The following is an 11,443-nucleotide window of genomic DNA, read 5'->3' on the forward strand; positions in this document are numbered from 1 at the left end:
GTCCCCTAAAACATATCAGAAAAAAAATAAAAAATAAAATAGTTTTTTTTTTGCAAATCAAGTTGTAGTGACAAAAAGTGAAATTAAAAATCACCCATTTTTTACCATGTATCCCATTTTTTCAGTGTAGTCCTTATCCATAACTACAACTTTGCCGAAGACACCAAATCGATCAAAAAAATCCTACCAAAGAGACAGATTTTCGAATTTTCATAAATCATTTTTTTATGGAAACGAAACGAAACTATTGGCACTACGCCCCCCGGGGCATGGCCTTCCTCTAACGTGGGATTTTTTTATGGACAGCTGCCAAATTTCTATGGAAAATTATATGGACAAACTAATGATGCAAAATGGCTTCTTTTGGCATACCGAAGGCACCAAAAAAGTTTCAGCCGGATTAAAAAATACAAAAAAAAATCGAATGATCGAAATCTTAGAGAATTGCTCATATCCAAAAATTATTCGGAATCGGAGATATGATTTTTTGAACATAAAAACTGAGTATTTTCGACGCACCGCGCGCACAAAAGCGGGAAAATGACGAAAACGGGTAAAAATCATCTTTTTTCACAAAAACATCGATAACATGAAAATTTAAGGGATGACCTATCGAGAAATTAAAATTGAGAGTGTGTGCGTGCAACATAGAGTTAAACTTTTCGAAGTGCCATGGGAACCTTCACAGCAACTGCACAGAAAGTTTAACTCCATGTTGCACACACTCTCACTTTTAATGTCTCGATACATGTTTGGGTACCAAAAGTTGCGTCTTTCAATTATGAAAATTGAAATTGCTGAAATTTTCATGTTACCGTAGTTTTAGTGAAAAAATAATATTTTTACCTGCTTTCCAAAAGCGTATTTCCAAAAGCAAACCTTAAAAAATCATGAAGTTAAAACAACAAAATATTTTTTTGATTCAAACCAGCTTGATTTTTTTGCGTGAATAAGCGCAAAGCTTATGTTTATAACGCTTATTAAAATGTTAGCGACGAATTATGCGTAGAACGGCAGCTTTGGATAATCAAGGCATTGAGATTTTTTTTGTATGGACAATTGTTCACACGTGGTTTATGAATGGTCCCTGGTAACTGCAACGTTAAAAACATGGCATAACAATACATCACAAAAGTATCACAAGATAGCACACCTGCCTAGAAAAAGGGTAAATCATGACATGTTATAAACAATGTTGTTCACTCTCAACCAAAAACCAAACCGCCAATCGATTTCAAACTTATCACCGTCACAGACAACGATTGGCCTGATGTTCGGAGGATTTAAAAATCAAAATTATCTTAGCCATGCGCGGTCACCCCAGATGTGTCCACTTATTTGCGGAGATTGTCGTTCGCCTGATTCAGTTGATTCAGTAGCCAGATTGAACCCGTTTGTGCAACATCGCAGACTGTGATAGTTGGTATAATATATTATGTCAAAGATTGAGATTTTATGATCGAGGGAAATTAAGTATGAATTCTTCGTTGGAAAAGCTGGAAGAAGTTCGATCAGATGGGTAAGTAACGATTTAATGTTAAAAGTGGCGCATTCTGCTGCAAACGAATTTTAAAAAAATGGCTGCTCATGAAACTTGTTTATTTCAACCTGTTTCGAGAGGATAATAAGAGGGTTGGATCATTCAAGGTTCGTTCCATGCAGAAAAGCTTGGTGTACAATTTGAGGAAGGTGAATGAGGACAACGTTAAAGTTATTGTTTTATTTTTAGCAACATTGCCACAAATGATGAGGATGATTATGATCCATTCAAACACCGGCAAACTCGGAAGCCCAACACGTAAGTATAATTTTAACCGATCTGTTGGTTTGAAACTCTCATGCAATGTTTTTGAAAAAATAATTGTTTAAATTTCACTGAAAAAGGACATCGATTGAAAGTCACTATCTACTCTGCCGATTTTTTACTGTGGAATTGACTTAAAACTCAATGTTAGAAACTGTCCATACAAATATACTTTATTAAAATAATCTTTGATCTAATTGTTCAAAATTTACACCCTGGATTAAACGACTGATTTGGTATCTCTGGCAAAATTGTAGGTTATCAATGTCTTTTTGAAAAAAGTTATTTACACTCTAAAATTTAAATTTTGATTTGACTAACTAACTAACTTTTTGATTAAGTAGGTTTAAAATAGATGTAAAAACAATACTTTTTTTGAGTTTATCTCAAAATCGCCCAAAATACATATGGGACGGACTAGATTAGAGCGGCAGCTTAGGTCATTGAAAATTTGATTTCGAGTTGTTGTCCCTCCTTTAAAATTTCCTCGAAAAATCAGAGTACAAAAAATTATTAGTGCTAAATTTATATTTTAATTAAAAAAAAAAAACATGCACAATCGATTCGAAATTATTTTGAGTTTTTTTATTTTTTTTTATTCTGGAGCCACATATCAAATGTAAACACTTCAAAATTATAATTCCATGAATTTATTAATGTTTAGAAAGAAAAAAAAACATCATAGCTGTTACAGCATTTTGCGTTCTTTTTTGCTTAAAAATTGAATCGACATGAACAGGATTGTGAATTATGAATTTTTGAAACAAAAATGTCAGAGTTTGTTAAATTAATGGAGCATAAGGTACCATCATCTGGGGTGAATCGGGACTACAGTCTGAATAGGGACAGCAGTGTTTAGAGCATTGATTGGTTTTAAATTTGGAAATGGATGTACACATTTTATTGGTCTGAGTCTGTTCCAAGGTCTGTTCTAACCGAAATCAACCACAAAAATTGTTCTCCTACATGATTAAAACTGCTGTCCCAATTCGCCCCATGTGTTCCGACTCGCCCAGTTGACGGTACCGTGAACCATGGTGACATTGATATTATTTTCAAAACATATACTGGGGTAGGCCACACATTAGTTTGGTTTATAAAATTATTGATTCATATTGCATTTTAAGCTGAATTCGAAGCACGAATCAAAAGTTTTCACATTTTATGTGAAATTTGTACTGAAAATGCCTTTTAATTTGAAGATTTTTTAAATTATATTTCATAAATACATAATCTATATTATTTGGGTAATTCTCTACCAACTCACACGAAATCGGGAAAAGTTGCCCCGACCCCTCTTCGATTTGCGTGAAACTTTGTTCTAAGGGGAACTTTTGTCCCTTATCACCTGGGTGATGAATAGAGAGAATGCGTTACGTGATTTTCGAATGATCCCACTTTGTTTACATTTACTAAGTAGGAGGATGTTCAAGCACAAGCATGACTTTTTTCTTACTGGTAAATGAGCTGTTTTATAATTAGTTGTATGTGTTTTATTTTGTCTAGTTTTTTACATTTTTTCTGGAAAATTGTCACGTTTCGATCGGTTAGAAGAGATTTTTTTTTACGGGTGACGAAGAACTGCGACAAGAGCGTAATTCTGCAATGTCGCAGATAAATTCCCTGGCTGATTTTAGAATACTGCAGCTCTTCCTGATCCAACGAAAAGACATCGCTAATTCTAGCGAAGCTGATCCAACAAACAGAAAGGATTTTCACTAAACCAGGGTATCAAACGGAATCATACAATAGAGACAGCTTCTGGATGGACACAACCGCGTCGACTCCATAAACAACTTCAATTCATAATTATTTTAAAAAAATACGATCTCACCTTCAACTTTCTTAAGGTTTCTTGACTTCACCCCGGGTCCTCAAAAGCAACCTATGGCAAATTTTTTTTTTAAGATCTATCACAATACTTTCTAATTTTGGCGAACAGTAAATTGGTTCCACTTTGACAGTTCAAAATTGAGGCCGTTTTGCGAACCACTATTCAGCACCCAGCTTATCACGAATCTGAGGTCAGTTTTTTTGATATCTCGTGACGGAGGGGCGGTACGACCCCTTCAATTTTTGAACATGCGAAAAAAGAGGTGTTTTTCAATAACTTGCAGCCTAAAACGGTGATGAGATAGAAATTTGGTGTTAAAGGGACATTTATGTAAAATTGTACGCCCGATTTAATGGCGTACTCAGAATTCCGAAAAACGTATTTTTCATCGAAAAAAACTTTTTTTTTAAACTCTGCCATTTTCCGTTACTTGACTGTAAAAAAAATTTGAACATGTCATGTTAAGGGAAATTTAATGTACTTTTCGTCATTTTTGTCAATTTTTCATTTGTGTGTATGTGTGGTCCAATCCAATACCCGCTGGCCGGCAGCGAAATTATGGGAAAGTATAGTTTGTATCAGACTTGGTTTATGCTGATACAACATATCTCAGTCCCGGGTATTAGGTGGTGACAGCCCTCGCGCTGCTTCCAATTACCGATTTCAGAATGGCAGAGATCCTAGCGGCCCAATTCCGAGGTCATTGGGCATTGTCTGGCCCCGCCTGAACATAGAGCAAGAACCAGACGGGTTCTCGAACTATCTTTAAACTTCCAATCCCATAAGGCAAAACAGGGATCAGCGCGTAAATAAATAAATGGCATTTGTATAACACTTCATTATTTTTTTCCCTCCTCCTACGAAGCTCGCACACAAACTGGCCCCGACGCCCGACCAACTCGTTGGATTTTCTTCTTTTTTTCACTCCTTTTTTTCACCAGAGCATGCGCAGGCTTAATCCTGTCATCCTCCGACGAAGCTCGCACACAAACTCATTTTTTGTCAATTTTTCATTTAGAACAAAAATTTTCATTTTAAAATTTCGTGTTTTTTCTAACTTTCCATGGTTATTTTTTAGAGTGTAATAATGTTCTGCAAAGTTGTAGAGCAGACAATTATAAAAAAATGATATATAAACAACAACAATTATAAAAAATGATATATAAACATAAGGGGTTTGCTCATAAACATCACGAGTTATCGCGATTTTACGAAAAAAAGTTTTGAAAATGTTGGTCGTCGTTGATCATGGCCGTTCATGGTCACCCGCGACAGACACGGACGACGAAACAAAAAGAAACGCAAAAAGTAACTTTTTCAAAACTTTTTTTTTGTAAAATCGCCATAACTCGTGATGTTTATAAGCAAACCCCTTATGTCTATAATATATATTAAAATTGTTGTAATTGTCTGCTCTACAACTTTGTAGAACATTGTTACACTCTAAGAAATAACCCTGCAAAGTAAGATAAAACACGAAATTTTAAAATGAAAAAAATGTTCGAAATGTAAAAATTACCCTTCTGGGTCAATGTAGATTCGAAAAGTACATTAAATTTCCCTTAAAATGACAAGTTCTAATTTTTTTTACAGTCGAGTAATGGAAAATGGGAGAAATTTTTAAACCTTTTTAGTGTTTTTTTCGATGAAAAATACGTTTTTTCGGAATCCTGAGTACGCTATCAAATCGGACGTCTAATTTTCAATAAAAGTCCCTTTGACACCAAATTTCTATCTCATCACCGTTTCAGGCTGCAAATTATTGAAAAACACCTCTTTTTTCGCATGTTCAAAAATGGAAGGGGTCGTACCGCCCCTCCGTCACGAGATATCAAAATAAAGACCTCGGATTTGTGATCAGGGACAAAAGTTACCCCTTAGGACAAAGTTTCACGCAAATCGAAGAGGGGTCGGGGCAACTGCTGTGTGAGTTGGCGGAGAATTAGCCATTTACAAACTTATTTTACCTCCTCCTACTGGAAAATTGCCAAAAGAATCCGAAAATGTGTTCCGTTTTTCTATTCGAAATCAAGTTCATTGAGAAAATCATGACATTTTGAGAATATTAAAATAATGCCATTCATCAACATTTTCATTATAATAATTTTACGAAAACTTCCACAAAGTACTTTGAACACTTCTCTACCATGGTTAGTATTATTCCAAAGCTTTCAATACGTATTAAATTTGTACTCTTCAGTTTAAGGAAAAATCTCAAACCTATCAAAGTCACTCCGTTTTACGGTACACGCGTCTCCAGGAAAATGAACTGGGATCTCGATTCTATGGAGAAGCATGATACTTTTAGTTCGATTTATGTACCGGAATCCGATATTTATTTTCATAGAAACATATTCTCAGCTTTGCGCTCTTATGTCCTGAGGCCTTTAAATCAGCAAACAATGTTTTCATTTGATCTGTAAGTGTCTTATGATATGTTTTGATAATGTCTTAGTATTTTTCATTGATAAAACAAACAAATCACCAGAGATGATTTTTGAAAAAATGTAATATTTGTGAAAATTTTCCTAAAACGTCACATTTTGGATCACTTTATTTTGTATAGGACCACCCTAATAGTAAAAAGTTATAATAATTTTGGTCAAGGAACTCCCATGCCAAATCGGAGCACTATTGATCTGGATCCTGCTGGTTTAACATCAAATAACTTGGTCTAACAATTTTGATCCTTTTGAACCATAGCTACAAATATTGCATTTTTGGTAATCTGAAAAACATCTACAATATAAAAAAATAGAAAATTGCATAATTTAATTTTCTAAGTGAATTATTTATTTTTTTAAGTGAAATTAAATAGTGGAAGATTTGTTTTCGAGTGTAATAATCGATTTTATTTATTTATTTATTTATTTATTTATTTTTTTTTTTTATTATAGAAACTTTACCACTTTTGTGGCATTCATGTCTTAATAATCGAATTCATATTAGCTACAACTTTGCTGAAGATACCAAATCGATTTAAAAAATTGCCAGACTTATTAACCTTTACATAGCATTTTTGTATGACCACCCCTCGAATTTGTATGAACATTTGTATGGACGAATGAACGCTGAAAAATTAATTTTCCCAAAACAGCTCAACCGAAACGCTAATCCACTTCATAAAAGGAGCACTTGGAACGGGAATCCTGGCTATGCCATTGGCTTTCAAAAATGGCGGTTTGGTATTTGGAGTAGTGGGAACCATCTTTTCTACCATTGTTTACACACATATCGTTCATTTATTGGTAAGAGTTAGGTTAAATGGTTAAACTTCTGAAGATCTTTTGAAGTCAATATGAAAAATTTTAGGCCGGTACCTCACAAAGAGCATGCAAAAGAAGCAAAATACCCGTTTTGGACTTTTCGGAAACGGCTGAGCAGGTCTTAGCCGGAGGACCTCTGAGATTCCGAAGATATGCTGGAACGGCCAAGTATTGAACACTTTTCTCGTTTTCTTTGCTGTTTTAAAGTATAGCGACTTGATCATTTCCAGAATCTACGTTGACTACATGCTACTGATCGTGAGATTTCTCTCGGTCTCCGTGTACTTGGTGTTCATTGGAACCGCCCTGCGGGACGTGATCAACTACGAGCTGCAGATCAGCTGGGATACCCGGGTATACATCGGCCTAACCACGATCATCATCGCTGCGATCACGCAGGTTCGCGAGCTCAAGTACCTGGTTCCGTTCTCGCTGATCGCCAACGTCTTCATGGTGGTTGCGTTTGCGATCTGTCTGTACTACATCTTCAGTGAACCCGTTTCGCTGGAGAACCGCGAACACTGGCCCGAACTGAGCGCCCTGCCGACGTTCTTCAGCATCGTGGTGTACGCGATCGATGCCATAGCGAACGTGCTGCCGGTGGAGAACAAGATGAAAGATCCGCAGCATTACCTGCACGCGTGTGGGGTGGTCAACTGGGCAAATGGAACCGTGACGATCATGTACATCGTGATCGGATTCTTCGGGTATGCGAGGTATGGAGAAGATACGAAGGGATCCGTCCCGCTGAATCTTCCCAGTGATGAGTTGTAAGTTACTTAAGGAACTATTGTGACAAGTTTCTAATTTTGTAAATTTTTAGGTTGGCCAAATCGGCCCAACTGCTGGCAGCACTGGCGATCCTCTTTACGATCGGTCTCTTTTTCTACGTCCCGATCGAGATCTTGTGGCGCATGATCAACGCCAAAATCGATCCGAAACGGCACAATGTGGCCCAAGTCACCCTGAGGTTAGGAGTTGTAGCGGTAATGGCCATTCTGGCGTTGACCGTGCCCCAGTTGGAGCCGTTTATCGGACTGGCTGGAGCGTTGGGATCAGGATCGCTTACGTTGCTGGTCCCGGTGCTGCTGGATACGTTGTTTCGGTGGCCGAACGACTTCGGCTGGATGAAGTGGAAGCTGGTGAAGAACGTGGGGCTGGGTATTTTTGGGACGTTTGTTCTTGTTGCGGGGACGTGGTTTAGTGTGTTGGACATTGTAGAGATTTATACATAAATTTGTTGAAATATTTTAAGATCGATATTTTTTCTACGTTTATATTTTTGTTTAAGTTTGTATAGAAATTTTAACCAAAATTAATAAAATCTTATTAATTTCATTTAAGTACTGACAACCAGGGTTTCCAGATTAACAACAATATTTTTTTTCAACCTGAATTCAACCCAATTGAAAATAATGATTAACGTTAAAGTATAACGTAATGTAATGAAACACTGAGAAAAAAAATTATTATTTTTACACGTTTAATTATTTAAGAATGTGGTTATGTTTTAGTTGTACTACCTAAACCTTGATTAAGTTTCTACCGATTTACCGAACAAACAAATACCACAATACGTCCGAGTATTGGTCCCGTGTCGATTTTGGAACAGACTAATCTACCTCTGAGATAGCGAAGTACCTCATTGTTCTGTGATAGCCGCGTAATAATTGGTTGGTAAACTCTAGACTAGATAAGATGTACTCTGTCTGGTTTGATTAGCTTTTTAGACCTGGAACAGACCGGTTCACTCCCAAACTTGATTAGCCAAGTTAAGTTCTGTAAGTTAAGCTTTTACTTCCACAAACGCGTATTAGTTCAGCACAACCTAAGTAGGCCGTAAACCACCGTGACGCTAACTTGTACGATTGCACCTGCCTACTACAACTGCCACCACAATCAGCAAATGGAACTGTGAGCTGCTGAAAGTACAAACTTGTGAGCAGAGAGAGAACGCATCTGATCAAACTTTAGAGGTGCACTCGTCGGGTAGACTGCATGGTGTCTGGAGTTTACTCAGCTAATTTGAAACTCAAATTCATTGTGTTGTGTGGTTCATGTGTAAACTAAAATGAATTCTGAGCAAGAGAAAGTACCCAGCTTCCATATGGTTGCTGGTCGTGTGTGAGTATTATCAGATGTTGCATGGATTATCGGTTTTGGCAATCAATGATATTCATATAAATTTCCGTTTTGATTTTAGGCCATATTCCGATCAAAGTGAAGATGAAGATTATGCACCATTTGAGCATCGCAAAGTCAGTAAGGCTAATTCGTAAGTATTAAATATTTAACTGGCCAAAAATATGGAAACATACGCTGTAACCGGCTCCGTGGCTTTTGTGCCTGTTGTGGCTCCTGTCTCCCAAGCAAGAGGTTCAGGGATCAAATCTCAGTCAGTACCCTTGAAATTTTGAATCAGGAATTAAAATTTGAATATGAACGAAAACGATAATGAATTATCAGGTGGGATTCGAGCTCACACTCACACTCCGTGCTCAAACTCAATTTTGGGGAAATTCTCGTATGTTTGGCAGGTTAAGCTCTTGCTCCTAACTCCGTCCAATTTGCTGATTTTCACTATTTAAAAAACTAATTTTGCAAAACTTAAAACTTTTTATAGAACCTTGCTTGCCTGCCCTCTTTAATGTTTGTGAAGTTTTAATTTATGTTATTGCTATGGTGCAAAAAGCGACTCCATTTTAGTCAAATGGTGAATGGTTACTAAATTACCTAATGCATTTTCAAAATATATTTCATCACCCCAATTATGGCCACCATCTTGGATCTAAAAACTCTAAGGCCTGGTCTACAACGGCAAATGTTGTATCTGACACTTTTGTCCCTGTTTATTTTGCTACTTCGATGTCGGACACAAGTCAGACAGGGATCGCAGTAAGCGATGGCCGATACTTGACTGGCATCTTGGCTGACAATTGATTGTTTTCGCAAGAGTTTGCGTGAATTTGATTGTTGATGAGGTTAACCTGTTTAGGGGTTACATTCAGACTTAATAATCTGAAATAAGACAAGATAACAAAACTCACGACAAAGATAAAAGACAAAAACATTAAATAAAATATCTATCGCCTAATTCGAGTAAAAATTGCTTTTTACAGCTCACTGGGCACCCTAATCCACCTGGTGAAGGGCTCGCTCGGCACCGGCATCTTGGCCATGCCGCTGGCGTTCAAAAATGGCGGCCTAGTGTTTGGCTTGCTGGGAATGGTCCTGGTGGCCACCATCTACGCCCACTGTGTTCACATGCTGGTCGGAACAGCGCAGAAAGCCTGCAAGCGGAGTCGCATTCCGGTGCTGGGTTTCGCCGAAACGGCGGAGAATGTGTTCGCCAACGGACCTCCGGGGGTGCGAAGGTTTGCCGGATTCGCTGCGTAAGATTTTCGAATATCGTTTTTAAGTTGTACTACTAATCACTAGACTTTCAGCGCCTATATCGATTACATACTCCTGATCGTGAGCTTCTTCTCGATCTGCGTCTACCTCGTGTTCATTTCAACAACCCTGCGAGACGTGCTCAACTATGAGTTCAAGCTCGACTGGAGCATCCGGATCTACATCTTGCTGACGTCGGCCGCGATCGCGATCATCACCCAAGTTCGAGAGCTGAAGTACCTGGTTCCATTTTCGTTGATCGCGAACACCTCGATCATCGTAGTATTTGCCATCACGATGGTTTACGTGTTCAAGGAACCGATCACTTTCGACGATCGACGTCTGTGGCCAGAGGCCACAAATCTTCCGGCGTTTTTCGGGTAATTTTGAAGATATCGTCATCATCTCGACTGGCTTACATTCATTCTCATTCTAGTACAGCAGTTTACGCCATTGAAGGCATCGGTATCGTGCTACCCGTGGAGAACAAGATGAAACACCCGCAGCACTTCTTGCACCGCTTTGGAGTCCTGAACATCGCGATCTGCTCGATCACCATCCTGTACAACATAACCGGCTTCTTCGGGTACGCCCTGTACGGAGAGGAAACCAAGGGCTCGATCACGTTGAACCTCCCGAATGATCAAATGTGAGATTCTTCAAACTGCCAACTTCTCAATATAAATACTACCCTAAATCTTCAGATTAGCCAAATCAACCCAACTCCTGGCGGCCGGCGCCATCATCTTCACGACCGGCCTCTACTATTACGTCCCGATGGAGATCCTGTGGCGTAAGATCGGACACCGGATTCCGGAGGCGCGCTACAACCTGGCGCAGGCCGGCATACGGTTCGCAATCTTGGTGGCGAACGTGGGTCTGGCGATGTTGGTGCCCCAGCTGGAACCGTTCATTGGGTTTGTGGGCTCGATCGGTTCGGCCACGCTGGCGCTGATGACGCCGGTGGTGCTGGACACGATCTTCCGATGGCCGCACGATTTCGGGTGGATGAGGTGGCAGCTGGTGAAGAATGCGGCACTGGGATTGTTTGCGCTGCTGATTTTGGGCGTGGGGACGTACTTTAGCATGCTGGATATTATAGCGATCTATGAGTGATGACAAGGTTTAAATAAAATGTTATTGGTA

General features: G+C 38.6%; 2 protein-coding genes across 2 annotated transcripts; both read left to right on the forward strand.

Annotated features, from left to right (window-relative positions):
- Positions 1–1,353: 1,353 nt before the first annotated feature.
- LOC120424594 (proton-coupled amino acid transporter-like protein pathetic) lies at positions 1,354–8,158 on the forward strand. Its single transcript, XM_039588759.2, has 6 exons — positions 1,354–1,519; positions 1,730–1,798; positions 6,736–6,886; positions 6,951–7,072; positions 7,135–7,674; positions 7,728–8,158. The coding sequence occupies exons 1-6, from the start codon at positions 1,476–1,478 to the stop codon at positions 8,137–8,139; spliced, it is 1,338 nt and encodes a 445-aa protein (XP_039444693.1). The 5' UTR covers positions 1,354–1,475; the 3' UTR covers positions 8,140–8,158.
- A 328-nt stretch (positions 8,159–8,486) lies between these two features.
- LOC120425447 (proton-coupled amino acid transporter-like protein CG1139) lies at positions 8,487–11,443 on the forward strand. The gene is made up of 6 exons (XM_039589982.2): positions 8,487–9,028; positions 9,108–9,179; positions 10,024–10,296; positions 10,351–10,677; positions 10,734–10,946; positions 11,002–11,443. Exons 1-6 carry the CDS (start codon positions 8,976–8,978, stop codon positions 11,411–11,413), a joined length of 1,350 nt encoding a protein of 449 aa, XP_039445916.1. The 5' UTR covers positions 8,487–8,975; the 3' UTR covers positions 11,414–11,443.

Source organism: Culex pipiens, chromosome 2, assembly GCF_016801865.2.
Source record: "Culex pipiens pallens isolate TS chromosome 2, TS_CPP_V2, whole genome shotgun sequence".
Taxonomy (NCBI): Eukaryota; Metazoa; Arthropoda; class Insecta; order Diptera; family Culicidae; genus Culex; species Culex pipiens.